Source organism: Peromyscus maniculatus, chromosome 10 (genome assembly GCF_049852395.1).
Source record: "Peromyscus maniculatus bairdii isolate BWxNUB_F1_BW_parent chromosome 10, HU_Pman_BW_mat_3.1, whole genome shotgun sequence".
Lineage (NCBI taxonomy): Eukaryota > Metazoa > Chordata > Mammalia > Rodentia > Cricetidae > Peromyscus > Peromyscus maniculatus.
This window is the reverse complement of record NC_134861.1, coordinates 59,722,241-59,748,058: the sequence shown is the minus strand read 5'-3', so window position 1 is coordinate 59,748,058 and position 25,818 is coordinate 59,722,241. Positions and strand designations below refer to the sequence as shown.

Here is a 25,818-nt window from a genome sequence, read left to right as displayed (position 1 = left end):
ACTTTGGGCGCATGAGTGCATGTGCGTGCGTGTGTGTGTGTGTGTGTGTGTGTGTGTGTGTGCGTGTGCGTGTGCGTAGGCACATGTGTACCACCATGCTCGTGTGGCACTCACAAGACAATTCTCAAGAGCTGGTTCTCCAGAGACTGAACTCACTCAGTTCATCGAGCCTGCACGCAAACGTCTACCCACTGGACCGCCTCACTGGCTAGCATGTGCTCTCTTAGTCACCGAATCTGGAGTGGTTCACTGTGGCAGCAACAGGAAACTAATATGCCCTAACAGCTGCTTTCTTACATGAGTTCTACCTCTTTTCTCCTTCCTTGCCGTTCCTACTCAGATCTTAGATGTATGTACACACACACACACACACACACACACACACACACACACAGCCAATCTGTAATACTTCAAATGCTGACTAAAAGCAAACAGTGAAGTAGATCGTAGTCAGCATGATGAGTGATTTATAGAGGGGCTTTTTCACCAAATACTTTCTGTCAGACTGGAAATTCTTCCCAAGTTAGGAGATGTCCAGTTTCCTCTTATTACTAAACCATTCCCCTTCTCTTATCATGATTTATTTTGGGGAGGAAGAGAATACTGGCCATGTTACCAGAGAGTACCAGACACTCTGATATTGCAGGATTTGCCGAGTCTGAGGTTGGAAGCAAGAAGTCATTCAGTCAGACCCGGTGCTTTTGTTCAGAATGTCCTGGAACACCTTCCCCCAGGCTCAGTTCCACTTTACTCCTAACTCAAGAGGAAACCTGGTCACAAAGGTCCGCAGGTAGGGAATTCTGGCTAAGCAAGAGACTGTTCACCCAGCTCCTGTGTGAGTAACTATTTTCACTGATGGGAAAAGTAACACATGCTTACTGCTGTAAAGGACAAAACCCTGGCAATGTATAGGGTAGAAAGACGCAAAGCCAAAGTCCACCCACAACCAGAGTGGACACTGACTTCCAACATTCAAAACAGAAAGCGTCAGGAAGTGGGGAGGAGGAGACGGCCCGCTGCTCATCTTATCAGGACGAGAGTTAGGACACGGGGCTGTGCCAAATGACCTCCTCTTAACCGAGACATCTGCAAATGCATTGTGGGAGTTTCTCCATGTAGAGAAACCAACTGTGAGGAGACCATGAGTACGGTACTTCTCTCGCACACGGAAATGCCCACCGTGTTGTTACCCAGGAGTATGCATGGGGTGGTCACGTGGCTGGGACACTTTGCTTTGGTTTCAGCTATTAAAACATGGCATAATAAGCATACTTATTGGAGCAGTCTGTGGCTGATTAATTTCGAGAGGAAGTTTCTGGGAACTGCATTGCAGGGCTGAAGGTAAGCGGCGTTTGCATCCGACCCATCTGCTGATTGCTATGGCCACTTCACAATAACATCCTGAGAAAAACAGCTGCTCGCTTCAAGGATTCTGAACTTTGCTATCTTTCAAGAGATCATCTGATGCACATCAAACTTTGAGTTACTTAATATTCCACAGAATTCTTTCGTTTCCCAAGCTGACTCCTTAATCCTGCTACTCCCATTGCATGTTAACTTGGAAAAATGTCTACGTCCCAACTGGGAGGAAAAGCCTCATCGGTTACACAAGGACTGTCCTCTGTTTCACAGTCTCCGAGGTGACTTAGCCTCTGCTTGCAAGGTCCAAGTCATGCTTTGGTTTAGTATTATTCGAAAAGTCTGAGGCCTGGATGAGCAGTGGCCGTTGGTTTGAAGTTGTTAGGTCTTCGAGTGTTGAAACTGGATGACAGAGCCTCTGATTGTTTACATTCCTTCAGGGGATGACCAAGTCAGAGAAGCCAAAGGAACTCTAGATCATCCCTGGCTTACCCCACTTATGACGTATCCCACAGCCCTGCCGAACTCCACTGCACAGGGTCCACATACCCAGAGCCTATCATTCCCTTACTGAATGGAACAGAAAATAATTGCCCAGGTGCCAGGCAACTGCTTCTGAGGTACCACTTCAGAGCATCACCTCCTTAACTGTGAGAAGGGAAAGTCGGGCGCATTCATCTCTGCTACTTTTCTTTTCTTTTTTTCTTTTTTCTTTTTTGGTTTTTCGAGACAGGGTTTCTCTGTGTAGCTTTGCGCCTTTCCTGGAATTTACTTTGTAGCCCAGGCTGGCCTCGAACTCACAGAGATCCTCCTGGCTCTGCCTCCCGAGTGCTGGGATTAAAGGCATGCGCCACCACCGCCCGGCTTCTGCTACTTTTCAAAACAGCCGACTGCAACCACGCACCATGGAGCTCACACTGCAGCAGCCACGATGACTAGAAAATCCATCAGCCCTGCAGGACAGTGCAAGAGTGACAGCGTGGGCCAGACGTCCTCCGCTGCTGGCCAGGAGGCAGGCATGCAGAAAGGTGAAGCCACCTGCCCAGGCTCACACTGGAAGCTGTGCAGACCATGCCTCCAGCCCTATCCCACACACACACACACACACACACACACACGCCTGGGGCTTGAGAACAGCACTCTCAGGCATGGCTCAACCAGAGACAGCTTGGCCTGGTGATGAGAACTCCTGCAAGCTGAGGGCTTGAGGCCACTATCACTCAAGCCTCCCTCACGTGCAGGAAGGGAAGGTCAAAACTAGCAATAACTACCCATGAGCACTAAGACCCACGCTGTCAAAGCTCAGTAAAAGTTTCTCTTTATTTACTTATTTGCATGAGTGTTTGAATGTGCGGGGTTTGTGTGGAGGTGTGTGTGTGCATGTGCAAATAACGGCAAAAACTGATATCAAGTATCTTCCTCCACAGCTCTCCATTTTACTTTTGGAGTCAGGGTATCTTACTGAAGCTGGAGGTCTGTAGTCTAGCTAGCCAGTCTTCCCAGGGAATCCTGTCTGTCTCTTGAGTGTGGGACTTATGGGTAGTTCCCACACCTGTCTAAGTCTACGTGGGTTCTGGGAGTGTGAACTCCAGTCCTCACGCTTGCATAGAGGGTGTTTTATCCACTGAGTTATCCCCCAGCATAGGACAAGGTTTTTAAGAATGTCTAAAAGGGGATGGAGTAGCCGGGTGGTGGTGGCCACGCCTTTAATCCCAGCACTCGGGAGGCAGAGGCAGGCGGATCTCTGTGAGTTCGAGGCCAGCCTGGGCTACCAAGTGAGCTCCAGGAAAGGCACAAAGCTACGCAGAGAAACCCTGTCTCGAAAAACCAAAAAAAAAGGGGGGGATGGAGTGATAGATAGCTCAACGGCTAAACATACTGGCCACTCTTTCCCAGCACCCACATGGTGGCTCACAACTGTCTCTAATTCCAGTTCCAGAGGACCTGACACCCTCTTCTGACCTTCTTGGGCACCAAACATGCACATGGTATACAGACATACATGTAGGCAAAATACCCATACATGTAAGAGATATAAATAAAAAAAACTTCATTGAAAAGAAAAAAAAAAAACTTAGTTCTATTAGCCTTCTTTAGCAATGATTAACACGTGGAGGCTGCTTCCTACTACAGATCCAGCCACAGGAAACCCTGCGATGCATGTGTGTGCAGCCCTCATTCAGATGCTGGGTGTTCAGAGCACACTGAGCAGAGCTCAGTAGCATTAAGCATATGCGATTCCTCTCCGAAGGCTCCCATTCACACCAACGCTCACCAAGATCCACTTCAGGAGAAACCATTCCTGTTTACTTGACCGTATACAGTGAAAATGAATCAGAGCAAAACAAAACGAGAGAGACGCAAGGGGGCAGAGGGAGGGCAGGGGGGCGGGGGGGGGGGGACCAACCGAGAACAGGGTAAATGACAGAGAGTCAGGAAAATGGCAAAACCTATTACTTGGCATGCCAACTTAATTAGTAATAATAAAAAAACCAAACAAACTAGAGAAACGGAATGACAAAATGCAGACTCACATGTTTTTTGAGAATTACTATGACAAACTGCTGGGAACATTTCCAGACCTCATCTCAAGTTCTGTACTCACCCCTTCAGGGATACAGCAAACTCAGACTGGCAGACACAGGAAAAGGCATCCCTACTCCCCACCTTCCAAGCCACCTCGGACAGCAGACTCAAGTGCCATGCTCTAGGATTTCAGTTCATTTTTCCTTCCAGCCACCATCACCATCCACACCTTACACATGCACAAACTAAGGCTCAGGGCTGGAGCACTGCTCAGTAGTTAAGAGCATTCACTGAGTTTGATTTCTGTATCGGGTAACTGACAACCACCCAAAACTCTGTCTCTGACGTCTGTGGGCACTCACTTGCACAGACTCGCACACATACACACAATTAAAAACAAAACCCATCTTTTCAAACAAATTTAAAAACCAAGTGGGGCTCACTCAGGGAGCTTGAGTCTTTGCTTAAGATTACATACACTACAAAACGCTGACCTGGATGGGGTCCAAACCCAGATCCCCTGCCTAGAAGGTGAGCCGAATACTGTTGTTTCCTTAGGTACACAACCAGCACGAGACCACACGATTTCTTTCTAGTTTCCTATTTATCCTATCATTTACCCAGCTCACAGGCAACTAAGCCCTGGGTTTTCCTGTCAACATATTAGTCCCGGGAGTTTTCATTAATGTAATTAAGATCATGAAAGGTGATGGAACCCACATCAATCAGTCAGACATCTGGAAATACAGTGAGTAAAGATGAAAAGGCAAGACTGCCACAAAAATTAGACTTGCAAATATCTTCACTCCACCCTCTAGACGTCACAGTGGGTGTGGCCGGCCAGACAGTGACGCGAACACCTACCTTGCCCAACAGCTGAGTGCATTTTTTCCATGTCAAACTTAATTTTCGATCTTCCTGGAGTGCTGAGCATCTTTTCCCACACTGCAGTGACTTCTTTGAGACAAGGAGTGATTTCTTCGTAATCAAGCTTCAGGCGTTTGTTCAGTAAATCATTCTCAGAGGCTGGAAGAGATGAGAGATGGGTGGGTGAGCAGCCCTAGGGTTGCTAGCTGTGGTGACCCCACACGGCCCCGCTCACCACTGCTGCGATGTCCAGCACACGCAGCCATCAGCACGGGTCAGACTGAGGCCGACTGCTTTCTCCTTTCAGAAATGATAAAATGCATCTTTAGTCATATCACCCTACCTGTGCCCCATCCAGAGACTAAAAGCTGTGTAAGAAAGGTAGCTGAAGCTGGGCGGTGGTGGCGCATGCCTTTAATCCCAGCACTGGGAGGCAGAGGCAGGCGGATCGCTGTGAGTTCAAGGCCAGCCTGGGCTACAGAGCGAGATCCAGGACAGCTAGAGCTGTTACACAGAGAAACCCTGTCTTGAAAAACCAAAAAAGGAAAGAAAAAAGAAAAAAGGTAGCTGAGCAAGCCAGGTGAAGCATTCCTCCATGGCTTCGGCTTCAGATCGGCCTCCAGGTTCCCGCCCTCGCTTTCCTGGTGATGGACGCAACCTGTCAGTCAAACAAACCCTTTCCTCTCCAAGCTGACTCCAGTTATCCGTGTCCCTGGGAAAAACCACAATCCCAGCTGCCAAGTGTTGACATGCAGACAGGGAGACTGAGACAGTGGGTGAACTTCTCTCCTGGGGGAAGGCTTCCGGAGCAGTATTAGTACTGGATCAGACGCTCGTAAAGCAGAAAGCAGGCTCAGGCAAAGACACAATGCCGTGTGCGCACCTCTATTTTCTTCCCCCAAGAGCATGCAAGCCAGCTTGGACCCTGATCAGCTTCAGGAGCCACTCACATCTGCCACCTCAACTTCTTTTAAAAAGTGTATTAAAAAAAAAAAAGTCACAGAATAATGGTTCCGCACACATAGTGCACCCTCTGATTGGTTCCTGTCTGATCTAGATTCTATATTTAATGAGAAAGTTCTACACTCCCCATCCAACTCACTCCTACCAAGCTTATGAAATATTGTTAAGCAATCAACTTGCTACTGTTGATTATTTCTCAGTAATACAGGTATAGCACAAACTAATGGATTAATGCTTCCTATATTGAATTTAGCAAGTTGATTACATTTTGACTACAAGATAAACATATCCCGAGCTATACAGAGGTAAGATAAATGAACTCAAGCAGTAATGCTGTAAGACCACCAGAGTAAACACTGCCAATAAGCCTGGTGAAGCAGCCAGTGAGCACAACACAGCCCCTGGCAAGGTGATCAGGGCAACCCCACACACTCAGCTGCTCCATGCTCATCTGACTAGTCATCCCTGGCAACGTAGCAGGCACTTTGCTTTGGGGTTATGCTGATTCTTCTTCACCAATTACAGTCACAACTTCTACTGATCCCGAGAGGCAGCCAGACTCTTCTATATGCTTCTTCTATAGGTAGTTTTCATTTTACCTGGCCACCTACAAGACTGACTGAAGAACACTAAGCATTAAGACCTACAGTATGAGCCTTTTCAATTTTCAACAAAGATCTCCAAATACACAGCTGTTATTTACCTGAAGACACACTTTGTAATGTTATGACCACAGATATTTTTATTATCACCAGTAACCCCCAGCCTCTGTGTGTGAGTGTGTGTGTGTGTGTGTGTGTGTGTGTGTGTGTGTGTGTGTGTGTGTGAGAAACTAAAACAGAGAAGCTTCCTTCTGCAGTAGATGGGAACAAATACAGAGATCCACAGGCAGAAAATGTACAGAAAGTGAGAGAGCGTAGAGCACTCAGTTCTGAAGAGTATGTCTCCATCAATTCCCTCCCCTCAGGGCTCAGCGAACCTTACTGAAGAGGAGAAGGATTGTGAAAGCCAGAGGGGAAGAGGGACACATGAAAACAAGGCTTCTAAACACAGCAGGACTGCACACATGAACTTGCACATGTGAACTCCCAGAGACTGTGGCAGCAGGCACAGGGCCTGCATGGGTCCTTGCCAGATGGGCTCCAGTTCTGAGAGAAGTGGACGAAAGTCCCCATCCCTAACCCAGAAACTATCTCTAACTGATAACCACCAGCAGATGAAAAATTAGTTTTCTCTGATGGAGTCTCACTGGGGACAAACCACTTTTAAGGACAGGCCCATGACCAGTAGTAGATGGCCAACACAAAAAGAACTCAGTAATTTTGATGTTTTTTGTCCCATCAAAACTTTTTTAGATGCCTGCTTTCAGAATTACCTTCAAGGGTGTAGGAAAAGTAGTAAGAATGAAGTAGGAAAAAGCTTAATACTGACCTGTTAAAACTGCCCTTCCTGTACCCCAACTGCCCAGGGCACCCTGACAGAACAACCTATTCTCAGCTTCACAATCTCAGCAATGGAGCACTGGCTTCATCTCTAAGCATCTGTTCCAACTGCTGGACTACCGTCACATCAAAAGGTTTTTATTACTTCAGATCACTGCTTTCTGATCAAACGTAACATCTATGCTGACTCTTCATCTCTTTACATTTCATCAGTCTGCACCTTTCTCAGCAGCAGGAGCTGTATTCCTGGCATCTGGTGCTGTTGTAACTCACAGATGCCTGATCATGAGGACATCTATCTACTCACTGTGACACCAGCAAAGAAGAGCAGCAGAGAGACCAACAGGACCTCGCGGGACACAACACATTCTCAGAGTTTATTCATAAGATCTGGGTCTTAGTTACTTTCGGCTCTAGTCAAACTTCGGGGTCCTCATTAAAAGACAAAAGCCTGTGACCAAGGGTAATGCTCAATGAAACACACTAATTCTGAAACTGCCTCAAGCCATGTCATCGTGAGTGAACTTCCTGCTACAAGAGCGTTCAGACTTCCCACTCAAATTCTTTAGGACTTCAAACCCAGGCTGCACTTTACACCCTAGAACCCACTTGCTTCCCACGGGGATATATATGTAGATGCAGAAGCTACTCTGAAAATAGCAACTATTGATTCAAGTCTTAAACCAAACTTAAACTTTCTAAGTTCCTGTCCTATTTTGATAATGTTGGTTGTAGTGGGATAATCTTTCTGTACACTGTGAAGATGTGTCTCTGCCAAAGCACCTTCTGATTAGTTAAATAAAGAGCCAAATGGCCAATAGCTAGGCAGGAGAGGATAGGCGGGACTTCTGGGAAGAGACAGGAATTCTGGGAAGAAGAGAGGTGGGATTCGCCAGCAGATGCAGAGGGAGTCAGATGTACAGTATGGAGGAGAGGTAATAAGTCATGTGGCAGAATGTAGATTGATATAAGCAGGTTAATTTAAGTTATAAGAGCTAGTTGGGAATAAGCCTAGCTGATGCCAAGCTTTCATACTTAATAAGAAGTCTCCATGTCATTATTTGGGAGTTGGCAGTTCAAAGAAAGTTCACCTACAGTTGGTGTCCATACAGGTAAAGCTCAGATAATTTTTTTTTTAAGGAACTCATTAAACAGCTACATAAAATGAAGTTATATACCTTAAGGATTTACATAGGATCAGTTTATTCTCAGTATCTAGGCAGAAACTATGGCTGGGGATTAAAAAAAGGAAAAAATAAATAAAAAAGAAAACCCATAAACCCACCACAAAATTACCATTACAACAAAATAGACCAAGAGACCAAACAATAAAAACCACTTCTAGGGTTAGAGCTTAAATGGTGCTGACATTTCAGAAGTTACAGACATGGTGCTTATGATGCCATGCAGGAATGCGTAACATAGTAAGATTTTCTTTAACTGTCTGGAAAGTAAATGGCGTCAATGTTACTTTGAAAAAGTAGACAGGACAAGCATCCATGTATGCTAGGCCACCTAGACTGAGGCTTTTAAGACTGTATCCTGTGTGCGAGGATCCACTAAGAGCAGCATCAGTTCTGATCAGCTTCAAGCTCCAAACCAACCTTGCAGCTTCTGATTCTCCTTCTCCATCCTGAGCAGCAGTATCTGCTGCAGAATAGCCTTTCTCCACAGCTCTCGAAGCTCACGGGATGTCCTCTTCTTTTCTTCTGCTACAGGGCCAAATGGTCCATCTTCACACACTGGTTCTAAAGGGGATCGTGGAGGGAGCTCTCCCAGCTCTGAATAATCTGTAAACGACAAAGGACAATGCAGGATGGTATTTCTTTCTTCTAAAATTGTGTGTGTGTGCGCGTGTGCGTGTGCGTGTGCGTGACAACTCTGTGGACTGGTTCTCTCCTTCCACCTGTATGTGGGTCCTTGGGACTGAACTCAGGTCACTGGGCTTACACAGTAAGCATCTTCACCTACTGAGTCAGACACCAGCCTCAGAATGGTCTGTTTCTCCAACAACAAAAAGTATGTATTCAAATGCTTTACCAACCCAGGAATTTCTGCTCAATTAGCAAGACACAGCATCACCAAATGTAAAATTGGGGGACCAGCAAGATGGCTCAGCAGGTAAAGGTGCATGTCACTAAGGCTGGCAACCCGAGTGTGATCTCCTGGACCCACATGAAGGAAGGAGGACTGACCCCCGAAGGTTGTCCTCTGACCTCCCCCTGAGTGCTGTGGTATATGCAAGTTTGCCCCGCCCCTCACATACACAGCCAACAAAAAAGGTAAATGTAATTTAAAAACTATGTTTTAATATTCACCACAATGACTTATGTATGAGTCACAAACACGAAATAAATGACATATGAAATCGGAAGCAGAAGCTAGAGTAGTTCATGTTGAAAGACATGCTTTAGGGTTTAAGATTAAATAACCTTTAAACAATCATATAGTTGTTACCAGTTTCTGTAGCCATTTACTTAATACAACCGCCCTAAGACAGCAGTATTTAGTTTTATAAACTATCTAGTTTTCTATTTTAAAACACTCTGATAACAAACCAACAAGGTACAGGTGCTTGAAAGACGTGCCCGGTGTCACACAGGCGGGCATGGGGGACCCAGCGTGGGGACGCAGCAGCCTGGCTCACAGAAGCACTCACTGTCCGACCGTTAGATAGTCTGAGGGAGTTCAACGTCCTTAAGAGACAATATGAACCGGGACTGTTCGTAGATCCCCCATCAAGTGCAGGGCACGGCACTGGGCAATTATACAAGGTAGTCACTTATCTGGACAATTCTAAACGACACACAACTGCTTGAAAGGGACACAAAGGCCCAGAGAGACAGCAGAGTAAGCAAGCAGCTGTGCAGGGACTTCGCTGTCTGCTGGGTTAGGAGCCACCTGCTCACCACTAGAAGCCACTTCAACTCCCATGTCCCCGTGCCAGTTTCCAAATGCCTGTGTCTTATTTAACTCCTCACATTTCAGGACACTAACTCCCTCTCTGCAGAAACCATGTTCTTGTTACACACGATACTGTAACTCTCAAATGCTGTATAGACATGTACAATGTCCCACCTGCTCACCGTGACCCTAACACTAAAAGGCAGCGAGGTCCTTGTACAACTGGGCCCGGCATGACAAGAAGCATTCTCAGGAGTGACTCTGTACATAGAACTTAAGGAACATGGGTCTTAACATATGCAATTGGAACAACCTTCAGAGGCAGCTTAGGCCTCAAAATCACCCAAACAGACCCTTTTCTGACTGGCAGCCCTAACACACTCCTGGGTTCTCGTTTCCCTAGTAGCCACTGGCAATGGCCGTTCACTGCCTTTCCTGGAGTTGAATCTCCTGCTATGAGACCCTGAGTGCACACAGAAGCAGGAACTACTTAATGTCTTCTAATAACCTGCCCATCTGAACTAAGAGCACTGGGCTGTAACTCGGCCAGGAACAAGGAATACTCTAGACAGCTTGGTCTCAAGTCCAGTGCAGTTTCTGACTAGAGCCGTCTACAAGGCTTCTGAAGTACCAGCTTTGAGTTCAGTTTTCATTGAACCTAGATCTGCAAGAGTGCAAGCACTGTTTTGTGTGATGATGATTCGAGGTTTAAGACATAAATCCCAGCCAGGCAGTGGTGGCGCACGCCTTTAATCCCAGCACTCAGGAGGCAGAGCCAGGCGGATCTCTGTGAGTTCGAGGCCAGCCTGGGCTACCAAGTGAGTCCCAGGAAAGGCACAAAGCTACACAGAGAAACCCTGTTTCGAAAAACCAAAAAAAAAAAAAAGACATAAATCCCTTCCTAATGTTCTCTGCCTTTGCCCACTTGCAAGTCATCAGAGCAGGTTGTTGGGTGATACAAATAAGCTTGTCTGATTTTCATAAAAGCCTTATGAAAGACTTCAAACCAAAACCAATCAGAAAAGACGGGGAAGGACATCATCAAAGGAAAAATCCACCAAGAGGACACTGTAATTCTAACACAAGGACACCCAAGTTAATAAAAGAAACACTACTACAGCTTAAATCACATATTAAGCCACACCCATTGACAGTGGGAGCCTTCCATACCCTGACAGAAGAGAAAGTGGGGAATAGCCTTGAACTCACTGGCACAGGAAAAGACTTTCCGGACAAAACACTGTTAGCTCAGGCACTAAGATAAACAATTAATAAGTGGGACCTCAGAAAACTGAAAGGTTTCTACATGGTAAAGGACACCATCATCTGACAAAATGGCAGCCTACAGAATAGGAAAAGATTTTTACCAACTCCATGTTCAGTAGAGGGCTCATATTCAAAACACACAAGGAACTCAAGAGGCTATATACCAGGAAAACAAAGAACCCGATTGACAAAATGGGTACAGATCTAAGAAGAAAATTCTTAAAAAAGGAAACTCTAATGGCTGAGAAACATCTAAAGAAATGTTCAACATTCTTATTCATCAGGGAAATGCAAATCAAAACTACTTTGAGATTTCATTTTACACCCATCAGAATGGCTACGATCAATGTAACAGATGACAGCTCATGCTGGTTACTTTGTTACACTCCTCCATTGCTGGTGGGAGTGCAACCTAGTACAGCCACCACGGAACCCCAAACACAAACAACAAATATAAGAGGATCCAAGAAAAGGAACCAGTGAAGCCCGGTACATCCTGGGAAGATGAAAAGAGCAGAAAAGAAAGAAATCAGAGGGACAGAAAAATGCAAGGCCCTGTAGAGCATGCAATATTGGCAAGAAGTGACTGGGTTGCAGCTCTCTAATTACATAATCTATCTATCTGTCTGTCTGTCTATCTATCTATCTATCTATCTATCTATCATCCATCCATCCCATTGAGGTCTACAGAGATAGGTGGATATTTAACACACACGTAACTTTATATACAAATAACTTTATAAGAAACATCACCGTCTCAGTGTTAATCCTCCGGCGACCAAGCATCCAGCCACTTCAGCCCAGAACAATGGTAAAATAAAACAAAGTTCTGTACTCAGGGTGACAGCTGAATGGGCCCCATTCCTAACAGTGTCAGGAGTGGTTGAAGACAGGTCAACAGGGCCGACAAGAGTTCAGAGGGCCACTGGTGACGAACGAGCCAACCCTAACTGAGCCCTTCTAGGGCAGTCAAGTGCTGAGTCCCGAAACATAAGAAGGGCAGCTGCCAAGGCCAGGGAACTGTGAAGTGTAGCATGGGCGAAGCAGTAGAGATCAGAGACCACGCCAGATAGTCCCCTAAGACCGGGGGAAAGAAGGGGTGCACACAGACTGTAAGAAGTCAGTCACGTTGGTAAGCTGGGGCAGCAGATGAAGGGCCACCTGCTAAGTAAGACCTCCACCCCGATGCACATACAGAGAAGTGAAACGGTGGCGTGCACAACTGCTGTGCCAGAGAGCCAGAAAGCAGGCACCAAATGGGGCTAACTGACTGATACCCACACCGGACTCTCAGATTTCCTCCACAAGGAGTTTTGAAAAGACGTCAGACCACTCAGCATTGTTATTTCCACTGCCGGTGTCCAGGACTACAATTGCTGATCTGGCGTCCTCTCCCTGGAGCTTACAAGGGGCACAGAAGACGAGATCTGCCTCCGAGCTGCCTCCAACAGCCTGTGGGTCCCAGTGGATAAAACACAGGCAGTAAGTTCAGTCCTTGGAACTGCTTCTCAGAGTATGTCTCCAGCAGCAACAAGAGGCAACCCTGACAGCTGTGAGAAATGCAGTCTTGGCTCCATCCACCCAGGCCTGATAAGTCCTAAACTCCAGGGGAGACCCAGTGAACTAGGCTTACACACCTGGGAATTCTATTTATATCCATGTTGGAGAGCCCCAGATCTGGGCTTTCAGTGTGTTCACTGCTGCTAAATTCTCATACATTTGCCTGAATTGGTGGTGTCATACTACGTGACACTGTAAGACAACAGGTATGTCGTGTATTTATTTTTGCAGTGCTGGGGATCTTAACAAGGGCTTCGAGAACACTCAGCAAGTGTTCTACCACTGAGGTAACCCCTTAGCCCCAGAAGTACCTTTAAATAAATTTCAAATTAAACAATGACTCTACCCATCATGTGCACCCTGACCAATAAATAAATTACAAAAACACATCTGTCTTTTCAAACACTGGCCAAATCTCATTATCTTAGGCAAAGGCAATTGTTTGAACGAAAATTAATTCCATTTTCTTAAGAAATGCATTCAGAAAGGGGTCCCTCCTTGCTGACCCATATCCACCACCCACACAAATCGAGCAATAATACATTTCCTTCCAAAAAACCCCAGATCTGAACATAAATAGTCAGGGACAGAGACCAGTGAGTCACTCAGTACAACAGAAAAATATCCTACAAAAAGCTAAGGGGTGCGATTTCCCAACCCGTGCTGTTCCGCTAACTGCAGTGAAGGAGCTGGTTTGGAGCAGAGCTTCTGACACCGCCCCCCCCCCCCCCCCCCGGCCCCTGCTGTGTCCTCTTCCCAACTCTGGCCTCTGGAAACCAGGATGCCCCTGCAGGGCCACCACACTCTGCCAGGAAAGGTGTGGTCAGAAGCCCAGGGTCTCTGCGCTGCTCAGTTTCTCCTGCGGTGTGATGAAGAGAACCACAGAGAAGACACCCACTTCCTCACGCACCCGCAAGCATCTCCCAGCCACAGCACAGGTGTGACCATGGCACAGATGTCATGGAGGCTAAAGGCAGAGCTGAAGAGAGTCAAGAGATTCCACTATGGAGAGGGAGAGGCAGAGAGGACAAGTGTGCTTTCAAACAAGTCCGCGCCAGGGGCTGGGTTGGGCTTCTACAGCTGGACCTAATCTCCCACCCAATACCATCACATTGGGGGCCAGGGCATCAACATATGAATCTGGGGAAGGGCGCACATTCAACCCACTGCAGGGGCAGGTGCCATTCTAAACTGTCCATTCATTCTACTTCCATAAACAGATTTGGCTCAATGCTTTATAGGAATTCTGTAAACATGGTAAATCCACCGAATGATCCCAGGGACAGGGACTGTGTCTTATACATGCATTTTAGACATTCATTCAAATTTCCATTAAGGGCATGGCAAACAAAGATTATTACAAAGTGCACCCCTACGGCGAAGCACCTGGTTAGCACTGATGAAGCATTTTTTAAAAAGATGCAGCACGTGCACGCGCACTTGCACGCGCGCCCCTAAACAACACAGAAAGAAGAGCTATTGTGCTGTGGGCTCAGAAGTGTAAAGGATGGAACTGAAATCTGAGGGGAAAAGACAAACAGACTGTAACAATAACGGCACAAATGGCAACTTTCAAGACAAGTCCAAGTTTTCTCTTCTGGCCCAGGGAAAGTGTAAGTATTTATCTCCATATCTGTGTATTTTTCCATATTCATGAAAACATACATTTTTAAAGGGCAAGTTTCCCACAGCCGTACGCCCCCAGGAGAAGCGCTCTTGCCGTCTCCCATGCTCTCCTCTGGCTCTCCACTGCACTCCTCTGCATGTTACACTGGGCCAGCGCTGCGCTGCGGTAGCTCCTTGGCCCATAACTACTTCTTGAAAGCGCCATAATGCTATAAAGCAAGTGCACCTGTGCATACGCATGCTGGGCCAAGGCTTTGAAGCAGGGGGATCACGAACCCTGAATCCTAAGAGCAAAGTGGGGTGCACAGCCGGGTCTCATCTCCAGAGAGGGCAGTGGAAGTTTTACGGCCAGAAACGATTCAAAAGTGAGCAGGGTCACATTGCAGCCTGTGCTGGAAGGGACGGGAGTAGGTGTGGGAGCAGAGGGCACTGTAAGAATCTCAGGGAGAGCTAACATGAGGGGTGCAGGAAAGAAACGGGGGGGGGGGTGTCCTAGGGAAGAATCAGAATCTCCCAGGAGCCTTTGGATAGGACGCTGCTGGGCAGCAGGTCTGAAGCAGAACTTCATGCTTGAGCGGCCAAAAGCTCCAGCTACAACCTCTGCCACCCTCCTCCCCAGCCCGCCTTGCAAGCATCTGTCACTGAAACCCTAGTCCCACCCGCCGATTACACAATGCTTATCTGAGTGTGATCTAAGGTTGGACTCAATGAAAGGAAGCCCGGAGCCTGAGAGCCAGGAAACATTTTTGTGCTGCTGGGGAGGGGGAATGGGGAAATCCATGCCATGAAAGAAGCAGCTTAAATAGGGGATGCAGTTCTTCCTCAGCTCCTAGTGTTCAGCCTGTTAAATGTGGGATGGTGGCCTTTCACCCCGGAAAACCCAGACTAAGGCTTTTCTAACAGGGCAAACACCCTGCAAGTATCAGCTCAGGAGGCCTTCCTCCTCCTCCTCCTCCTCCTCCTCAGGTATGGACAACTGTGAGGCAGCTGGTAAACTGAGGCAACCCGGCAAATGACCAGCACACTGTCTAGGGGGCCGGAGGGCTTCTTTGACAACAGGACTATCCTCTAAGCACGTCAGTCCCTGATGTTAAAAGTGAGCTGAACAGAGGTGTGATGGCACAAGCCTATAAATCCAGGCACTTAGGAGGACTTCGGGTTCGAGGCTGGTCTGGGCTATACTGCAAGAGTTTGCATCACAAAACCAGACCAAACAATGTGGCTGCCATTTGTGGGGGAGGTTTCTATCCCCCCCCCCCCCCCGGGATACTGCCAGTGAGAAGGCACAGTCGCCGTGAAAGCGTGGAAGCCCCTCATCCAAACGTTAAAACACGAGGGCTGTATAACCGGGCATCCCACTTCTGGTATTTGTTCCCTGGTTCACAGCAGAGTTAGTCACAACAGCTGAGAGATGGGCACCAACAGAGTCCAGTCAGCATAACAAACCACACGTGGCACACATGTACAACAGAACAAAACCCGGCCTTGGAAAGAGAAACCTGCCATAAGCTAGCTGAAGGAAACTCTGTTAAGTTGAACAAACCTGAAACAAGGAGACGAGTGCAGCCTGGTTTCACTTCCAGGAAGCAGCTACAGCAGCTGCATTCATAGAAACAGAAAGCTGAGCAAAGGCTACTGGGCTGGGGACAAAGGACGGGTGCTAGGGACCTTAAAGGTTTGTTTTACAAAGAGGACACCCCACAACCAAAATTGACCATCTTAGCCACTTGGAGGTGTAAGCATGTGTCTTACACAACAAAAATCATTTTGGAAAAAATTTTAATCAATACCCTTAACCAGGACAACACCCCGACTCTCCAAAAGATGGAGTATTTCCCAGGTCACACACAACTTTCTCTCAATGGCCAGTAGCCAAGAGCAGAATTACTATCACTCTGGGAGTTATTCACTGGCATGGAGCTTCATTTTTTGTTGTTGTTCTTTTGAAATAAATCTTGCAGTGTGGTCCACTCTGGCCTTGAACTCTCTGATCCTCCTGCCTCAGCCTCCCGAGTGCTGAGATTAGGGGAGTGCCCTCCCACGCCTGGCTCCGGGTTATGTTTTGCTTTGTTTTGCCACATGACACACCAGGAAGACAAAGGGCCGAGGCTGGAATGGGGCGGTGGAAAGGAACCTACAGAATCCCCACAGAAGGCTGCGGCTGGGAAAAAGAGGCTGTGGGAGAAAGAGGCTTGGGGTGACCTCAAGACCTCCAGCAGCAGGCTGCCCTCCAAAGGTCACAGCACTTCGGGACTGGAAATCACAAGACTCGGAGCTCCAGTTCTCCATGTGGATGTGTGTCGCAAGTCCCCGGTTGTTTTCCGGAGACTTACACCTCTGCCCCGTGTAGGAGGCCCGAGCTCTCATGCCCTGTGCAATGCTGCCCCTCACAGCTCCTGACAGTGACTGCTAACACCCTGACGGCACAAGGAACTGAGACGGGGACCAGGCACCGAGCGCTGAAGAGCACCCCAGCACCGCAAGCCCACGCCTGCCCACCCCAACCTTCTGACCAGGCTACTCTGGAACCAGTCAACACTGAACGCTGATCCTGGACTCTTCCTAAAGATAGGGCCAATGAAGGCTGCTGTGGGCATCGGTCTTCTCATATATAAAATGAGACACTAAGAGCGGTTTTGCTTTGTTTAAACAAGAAAAAAAATCTTCTATCAAGAAGGATTTATTGCAATCTATAGCATCAGGGCATTGACGACAAGCATTTAGGTACAGAAAGCACCTTTTCACCTTGCCATCAGTGGACTGGAGAAATGGCTAGGTGGTTTAGAGCATTTGCTGCTCCTGTGGAAGACCCAGTGTTGGTTCTCAGTAGCCACGTGGGTGAGCCAGCTCGAGTCACCTGCTGATTCTTACAATTCAATAACCACCGAGGAAGGTGGCATTACATTCATCCATTGTTTCCCGAGTGCTCACAAGTGGGTACAAGGACACACAGTGAGCACAGGAGAGGGCTAAGAAGCTGAGAACAACTTCCTCTGTCATGGAACTGGAAACTAGTGAGACAGGAAGAGACTCGGGAAGACAAGCTGGTTGGTGACAGTCAGGTTTCACATAAAGAGTTAAGAACTGGAAAGAGTTAAGAATCCACCAAGGAAAGGCCTGGGTGACCTTCAGTGGGTTCTGTTCCCACAAGCCTCAGCTTATCCATCTGTAAGGAATCTGAACCGATGACCTGCAGCGTCCTCACCTGCTTTCAGGATTCCTTGGAAATGGTGTGCACCATACCCACCACATACTGCCAGCAACGCTATTGTGAGGGACAAGTGTGGGTGACCTTGACTCTGTCCGTAGATTACCATGCCAGTGAGAACACACATGAACTTGGGCTCTGCAGCGACCATCTGTGGTTCTGAGTGACAGGCCGTGCAAAGGGAACTGTAGGGAGCCGCTATTCAAAGATGGCGCTGGCTTCCTGGTAGCCTAGCTGTAAACAACTCCATATTTGGCTATGATGCACGAGTATGGTAATCGACCTTATGTCCTCAGCCTATCCCGTGGCTCCCCGTGCTTGCATTCTGGCGGGACCCAATCACAGTACGGCACGTTTGCCTGATTCCCTTTATAAGCAGCGGCAGTTTAGTCCTCCGGGCCCCTCACCTCCCGCTCTCCCTTAATCAAGAGGCGCTCCAATAAAGTGTGATCTGAGAAGAATCCTCGCGTGGTGGTCGTTCTTCCTCGCTGGCTGAGACTGCAGCGTTAGGAAGAGTTGTGGAGATTTCCTCAGTGCGGTGCGTGCTGCTTCCCTGAAGAACGGAGAGCTCCCACCTTTCCTTCTTTTGAAGCACCAGTGAGAATGAATAAGACTGTGTGAAGAGAGGAATGCCCCCCCCCCACACCCCTGGGGCCTTCCAATCTAGTCCCACGGAGGGTGGGGTGGTTTGAAAGAAAATGGCCTCTAAAGGACTGGCACTGTTAGGAGGTGTGGCTTTGTTGGAGAGGTCATGGCCTTGTTGGAGGAAGTGTGTCACTGTCGGGGTGGGCTTTGAGGTCTCCTATGCTCAAGATACTGCCCAGTGTCACAGTCCACTTCCTGTTGCCTTCTGATCAAGATGCAGCCAGCACCATGCCTGCCTGCACACCACCATGCTCCCTGCCATGATGATAATGGACTGAACCTCTGAAACTGTAAGTCGCCACCTCAATTAAATGTCTCCCTTTATCAGAGTTGCCGTGGTCATGGTGTCTCTTCACAGCAATAGAAACCCTAACTAAGACAGAGGGGATTCCAATGTAAGACCCCACTGAAGCCCCCAGGGCTGAGGAAACCAAATGCTTCTATTATACCCCGCCATACCCCTCAACTCAGGCCTTGGCGAGAGAAAAGGCTGGCACCAATAGGCAAAAGAAAAACTCTCGGTAACTGGGGAAGATAACATCCTTCACCCAAACCACTTTAGCCAAAGTGCCCTGATAGGAAACGAAGCACGGTTCTCAGCATTCTGTGGAAGACTCAGTATTCTCTCAATTATAAAACTGTCATTTGCCACTACCAATCATATTCAGAATTATGCAAGACCATAACTACAGTGTTTCTGCTTTCGTAAACGATGTTTAAAATCTTTTAGGACTTAGGCTGAAAATATTTTCATTTGTATGAAAGCACTAAAACAAATTTACTTGGAAAAGTCCATTTAGACAACAGCATAATGCGTCCGTTGGCTTTGTCTCAGGATTTTTAGAAAAGCAAGAGCTTGCTAAGCGTGCCAAGAGCTGTCACCCTGGAACTGCCAGCCCACGCACAAGGGGAACACACAGCACCGCCATCTCCAGGAGACAAATGTTCCTTCCTTTAAACGTAAAGGACAGAAACCATCTGACGAGGCAGGTTTTAATTCTCTCAGAGTTTTGGGGATCCTGGTAATGCCAAAATGTGTGCTTCATTCTTCATTAGCAAATTATCAGCCAAGGCCGCAAAACTCCCCACTTGCAGCATGCTCTTTTACCATAACACCGCCTCTCCCTGCAGGAAGATTAGCTGAAGTGTGCAGACCAGATGAGACTCTTGGTAATTTCTTCCTAAACTGTCAACAGTTCACCTGTGCGACTAGAGACTAGATTTAATGCTAATTAGAGCTGACTGGAACCTAGCTGCAGAGGGAGCTACAGGTACGTTATCCAATCTGCCCACCGCCTCTTTAAAAATGAGTAGTGACACCCAGGAATATGTGTGTGTAAAAGCAGAAACACTAAATGCTTAAGACACATTGAGGATAATTACTACAGCTGCGGCTACTACGCAGTGAGTTTTATGCAGAGTGTGTGGAGGCACTCCAATCTGCTATAGGCTACCATTCTATTTTGCATTCTGATGTCTATCTTAGTGGTCACTCAGAATTTGGGAGGGGGGGCAAGTTTAGAGCAGAAGATGATGAGCCCTTTCCTGTAAGTGTCTGGGGCTTGAGGGTTCCTCCCCAAATCATTTAATCTCCAGCACCAGGAACTTTGGGGTGATGGCCAACAGCTTATGTTTCCACAAGTCCCAAAAGCATTCTGGGGTGTGTCAAGCTTGAGGACAGCTGAAAGAAATGTGGCACTTAGCAAATGCCACCAACCCATGACCCTCTGGCTGGCTCCCAGAGCCCTGAGGGAGGCTCCTTGGATACTGGGCTTCCCATGAGCTCACGAGGGCAGTACCAGGACCCAAGAGAATCAGATTGGAGCAGAAGCAGGGCCAGTCTGCAGGGAGGACTTAGGGGCCAAGACCCCGTCCCTCTAGCTCTCACTTGGCATAACCAACCCAGGGGGTCAGAATACAGGCATGTACCACACAGCTCACATTCTCTTCAGGGCTGGGATCAAACGCAAGGCCTCGTGTATTCTAGGTAAACTCCCACCACCGCATTACACCCATACTCCTAACTCCCTTTTTTAACGGCCATCCACAAAACCCCTTTCCCAGCAATGTTCCAAACAGTGAGGTTCCTATGGCCAAGAAGTGGAAACCGCTGCCATGTCTACTGACGGGGAAATGTGAAGTAGAACTAACACCCTGCAGGCTGGGGCGTCAGCCTCCATCAGAAGGACGGGGAGAGCATGGCAGACGTTCTCACACACAAGACTTAGGGAGCACCATGAGAGGTGGAAGGAGCCGGCACAGAGGACCACCATTCTGCAGATACACTGACAGCAAGTGTCCGGCATAAGAGACCTACAGAGGCGGGGGAGATTAGTGAGTGCCTATCAGTGGGGGGCGGGGGGGATTGGACTGTGAAGCGATGGTTAGAAAACGGTTTCCTAGCGACTCAAGAATTTTAAAATCGTATTGTGGTGAAGGCTGCACAGCGCTGTGGCTGTGTCTCCTGAAGATAGCAACACTGAACTGTGAGCTTTAAATGAGTGATGTGGACAGTGTATGAACTGAATCCCCAAAAAGCTGCTTAAGGAAAATTAAGCAAGCTGTTTCTTCCGAAGAAAGAATCCCTTCCCAGAGCTCCCGCGACCCTCCCCTACAGGGCCATCCCAGCACCTAAGGAGGCTGTAGGGTACAGGCAGGGACCGGAGGCCAGCAGGCTGCAGTGCCCAAGTCTGGAGACATTCACTGCAGGGGCGCTGTAAGTGCAGGCCTGGCTCCTGCAGGGCCCCGAGACTTCTTGCACCCTGCTAGCCACACTCTCACCCCAGCCTTCCCTTTGAGGCTGTTCATGTTTGCACAAGTCCACAAATTTGATCCCCCTGAAAACATCGTAAACTTCCTGTCACTGCCTTGTTTGAAGTACTTCAACAGCCACTGGAACCTATAGATTCAAGTTTAATGGTAACACATCAAGTTAGATATGGGAAAACACATCTGTAGTTCCAGTACTCAAAGGATTGAGAGTTCAAGGCCAGCCTTAACGTCACAGAGTTCAAGGGTCAGTATGGACTATGTGAGACCCTGTCCTCCCCTCAAAATTACAAATGAGGATGACGAATCAAAACCTTCTCTTTTGGCTTGTCCTGGGGGCACACAAGCATGCTCGGAGCAGTCACTTGAGCTATGGAGACCTCCCTGCCAGCTGGGTAGCTGGGTGATGACATCAAGTCCTGGTCACCTGACACCTAGGCCATTCATTCAGCTCCTATGCTGCGGTCTCCCAAGCAGAAGTTGTCAGGGCGACGGTGTTTTCAGCTCGCCCCATACAAAGTGGAAGGATGGCTGTTTAAATTCTAGAGGCACACCAGGAAAGGCTGACAGTGATGGCTGCCTTAGCTGTGGTGACAGGCACACGAGCAGCCGGCCAAGGCCAGTCACTGTGGCTTCCCTGACTCCTGAAGTGACATGCCAAGAAGTACCACCCCCCACACACACCACCCTCCCCCCCCACACCACCCCCCCACACTCTCCCACATGAACAATCGGTTTCCTTGCCTGAAAGACATCATCTCAAAAACTGATCTTTATTCACGATAGAAAAGCTAAGTTTGGTGAAAGCAAACAGAAACAACCTCACCAGGGTGGCAGCACATGCCTGCACCCCACTATCTGGGAGGCCAAGGCAGCGGCTCCCAGGTCTAAGTCCTGCACCCCACTATCTGGGAGGCCAAGGCAGCGGCTCCCAGGTCTAAGCCCTGCACCCCACTATCTGGGAGGCCAAGGCAGCGGCTCCCAGGTCTAAGTCCTGCACCCCACTATCTGGGAGGCCAAGGCAGCGGCTCCCAGGTCTAAGCCCTGCACCCCACTATCTGGGAGGCCAAGGCAGCGGCTCCCAGGTCTAAGCCCTGCACCCCACTATCTGGGAGGCTAAGGCAGCGGCTCCCAGGTCTAAGCCCTGCACCCCACTATCTGGGAGGCTAAGGCAGCGGCTCCCAGGTCTAAGTCCTGCACCCCACTATCTGGGAGGCTAAGGCAGCGGCTCCCAGGTCTAAGTCCCACAGAGCAAAACCCATCTCAAAATAGAGTAATTAAAGAAAAAACATCCCATCTGTCAACTGGACACAATCAGCTTCTTCCTTGTTTTGCCCTCGCCACAAAATCCTTTAGAAAGAGAGAAACCTGACGCCACAACTCCCTGCTCGAGGAAGTTGCAAGTGGACAGGAACTACAACTATCTTAACAACTCACAAACAAAACCGTGCTGGGGAAGGAAGCAGTTCTTCTGTGGGAATAGGAGACGAGAGCCATCAAGACAAGGGAGAAACACTACCACCTAGTGGTGATGGTGTCTCCAGTCACCCTCAAGGGTGCTTGGTCTCAATGGAACAGCAATCAGAGTCCTCAGGAGCTTCCAAAAGAAAAAGGGTCCATGTCAAATCCCAACAGGACTTGGGTACTTAATAGTCCAGCTTGGGTACTTAAAAAGACCAGGGATGTGGCTCAGCTGGTAGAGTCCTTGCCTTGCATGCATACAGCCCTTAGTCCAATCCCAGCGCTACATTAAAACAAAACAAAAACCAAAAAGACAAGATACCACCACCCACCACCACCACCACCACCACCACCACCACCACCACCAATAACAACAACAACAACAACAACAACAAACAGGCATGGTGGCACACCTGTGGAATCCTAGCACCCAGAAGTGGAGGTAGGATCAAGAGTTCAAGGCCAGCATCAGTTACACAGTCAGTTTAAGATCAGCCTGGGCTACTGGGGACCCAGTTTCAACAACTAAGTCCTCAGATGGCTGTAGTAGTGCTAAAGGAAAGCCAAGGATCCCTAAGCAAGAGGAAATGATTGTGTAGACGTGAATATAGTGTTCACGTTATTCCACTACGTCATCCATTAAAATCTCTCCAAGGTACATACATTTCTGAAAACAAATCAGTCACAAAACGCATCCTACGTTTTTCACAGTGACCCGGAAGTCATCCTGAAGATGGCTTCCATACTTTAGTTTGGTCCTAACTGTTCCACCCAGTTCACGTGTTATCTAATCTAGAGTTCTTCATGCTGTAAGTGGGGCAGGCTGACCCAGCTGTACTCATAAGACAAAAAAAACCCTTTCAACCTTGGCTTCACGGGACTATATACTCACACAATAGGCTTCAAGTCAATAAATCACTCTTATTTATGCCAGAATGAGTTTCCTTCTCTTTTTCAAGTCATGTCAAAGTCTGAAGGCATCTATTGTTGGTGAAATGCACACTGTGATATGAAATGCTTAGATGAAAAGAACTAGACCAAGACTAAAACTGTTCCCTGGCACAGACAGACAAAAAGATTCTCTCTCGTTCCAAGTGGAGAGCTGCCTAAAAATTATTCCGTAATGACACAGAGTTCTCTTTTGTATGGTATGCTGAGAAAAGACACTGGAGGCCATGAGCCACCGAGTGAGTGTCTAGTTAAAAGCTGATTTCCAGCATCCTGTGCGGGCCTGACAACTAGGTGAGAGCCCTTGGCAAAGAAAACAAACTGCTGGAGACGCTGCGTCCTTGAGCAATCCGCAGGGCAAGGCTACCTTTGCACAGGACAAGGCAGCCAGCTGCGTGCCCAGGTCCAGCAGCAGCGCTCCCCATGTCCACTCTCATTCCTTATCACTGTGCGTCCGTCCCCATCACACCCTGTTTGTCCAGACACACAACTCTTCTCGTAAAAGGCTCAGTAATGGAGCACTTGCCCACCAGACATGAGGCCCTGGGTTCATTTCCTGCTACCACAAAGAAAACAAGAAAGTCACTGAGAACAGAGATTGCTGGAGGCTCTGGGACCTCAGAGACACCCGAGTCGACCTGCAGAAGCCCAGAGGAGGCTCACAGAGAGAATAGCTAGGCCTGGAAGACTCGGATCACAGGCACTGTGGCTGCTTACTCTGAGCCCTTACTGCTCAAAAAGAGCTGTCCACATCAGCATCAGTGGGACAACCTTTCAGAAAAGGAGGCATTTGGGATGTCGCTGGACCCACATATCACAATCCACCTTTTAACAGGATTGCCAGAGGACCCCAATCTCACTAAAACTGGTGAAATACTGTTCTGATCCATAACTGGACAAAGCCACTTAACTGACAGGCGTGTGCATAATTTTGCTCAGGGACAAGAGCCCTACTACCAGCTTGTGTATGGCAGGACCAACAGGGAGGCTCTGAAAACGAGAGGCTAATTCAAAGATAGAGCATCTCTCTCCTCTCCTCCTAGGAGCCGGTGTGTCTTTCTTCAGCCATGCCTTCAGATGCATTCCTGAACACACCCAACCTACCCCAGCTTTCCCTGACTTCCTAGCACTCTCCTGATACCACCCTGGGTGAAGCGAATACTTTACCAAGTATGGTCCTTTCAGACGCTCAGGGTTGCAAGTCCTCCACCCAGAGAACTCACAGCCCAAGAAGAGAGGACATGCTTTCCTGGGTTTCGGAGCATCAACAGGAAGTGGCACCACGACATGGGCGCATCATGAAGCCCTGGACTCTCTATTTAAGCCACCAATTGGCTTTCAGCGTCCCATTTCATGATCTATGTTTACTTCATTGTGGAAACACACGTCTGCCACAGTTGAGTGAAACTTGATGGTTTCTTATTTATCATGGGGCTCTGCTTCCATGTGGGGGGCCCTGCACATGTGACCTACCATCTAAGATGTAGAGGACCAACCCCTTCAGTCTCAGAAGTAGAGTTAGCCCTCTCAGACTTTGCTAATTTAAACTTGCCAGTCTCATAAAACTCCAGCCAGGTAGCCCTGGCTGATTTGGGGTGGGGGTGGGGGCACGCTCAATGCTACAGCACCTGCCTGGCATGCACAGGGGCCTGCGCTCTAGCCACAGGATAGGCGGGAGACAGACATATTTGAAGATGTTTCCCTAGTTTTATAGACAATGAAACTGTAAGTACAGTTTAACTTCCCTTGTTCAGTTAGGTTTCCAATATAAAATTCAGATTCGTGAGTCTGATTTCACAGGGGCTTGGACACAAAAACTGGCCTGGTGGTTAGAGCAGTGTGGTGAGAGACGGTGTTTATCTGGTCTAACTTCTTCACCACTCCCTCACTGCCCTCTTTGTATTTCCCCTTCTTTTTCTGGATTTTGTCCTTAGTCATTAACAGCCTTTTCTTCTAGTGTTGGCTCAGACATAAAAATCAGAACCCTGATTGATAGACCACACCACTGCTCTTGCAAGTTAGTACCATTACTGAGCAGCAAAGGCCACACTTTTAAAATGACTGCTGGTTTGTGTTAGGAGCCTCTTCCAAGAGCAGTGAAAGGTTTGAGAACAGAGACCCCTGCCTTGCTCTTTTACTTATAGAAACAGCTCAGGATTATACGGCTGGAGTCTAAATGCAGACTGGACAAGTCATGTGAGCATCTGAACTTGTACAAGGAGCCACCAGGGTTATTTTCTACCAGTACTTGAATGATTTTCTTTCTAATATTAT

General features: G+C 48.0%; 1 protein-coding gene across 9 annotated transcripts in view; it reads right to left on the bottom strand.

The window, feature by feature from the left end:
• Positions 1-25,818, bottom strand: part of Tbc1d1 (TBC1 domain family member 1) — a 199,138-nt gene that overhangs the window by 31,267 nt on the left and 142,053 nt on the right. For all 9 annotated transcript variants that reach the window (XM_006974594.4, XM_006974595.4, XM_076546328.1 and 6 more), the window contains 2 exons: positions 8,762-8,947; positions 4,750-4,911 (listed from right to left, as the gene is read on the bottom strand). In XM_006974594.4, the coding sequence (XP_006974656.1) occupies positions 4,750-4,911; positions 8,762-8,947 (348 nt within the window). The remainder of the gene's footprint in view (positions 1-4,749; positions 4,912-8,761; positions 8,948-25,818) is intronic.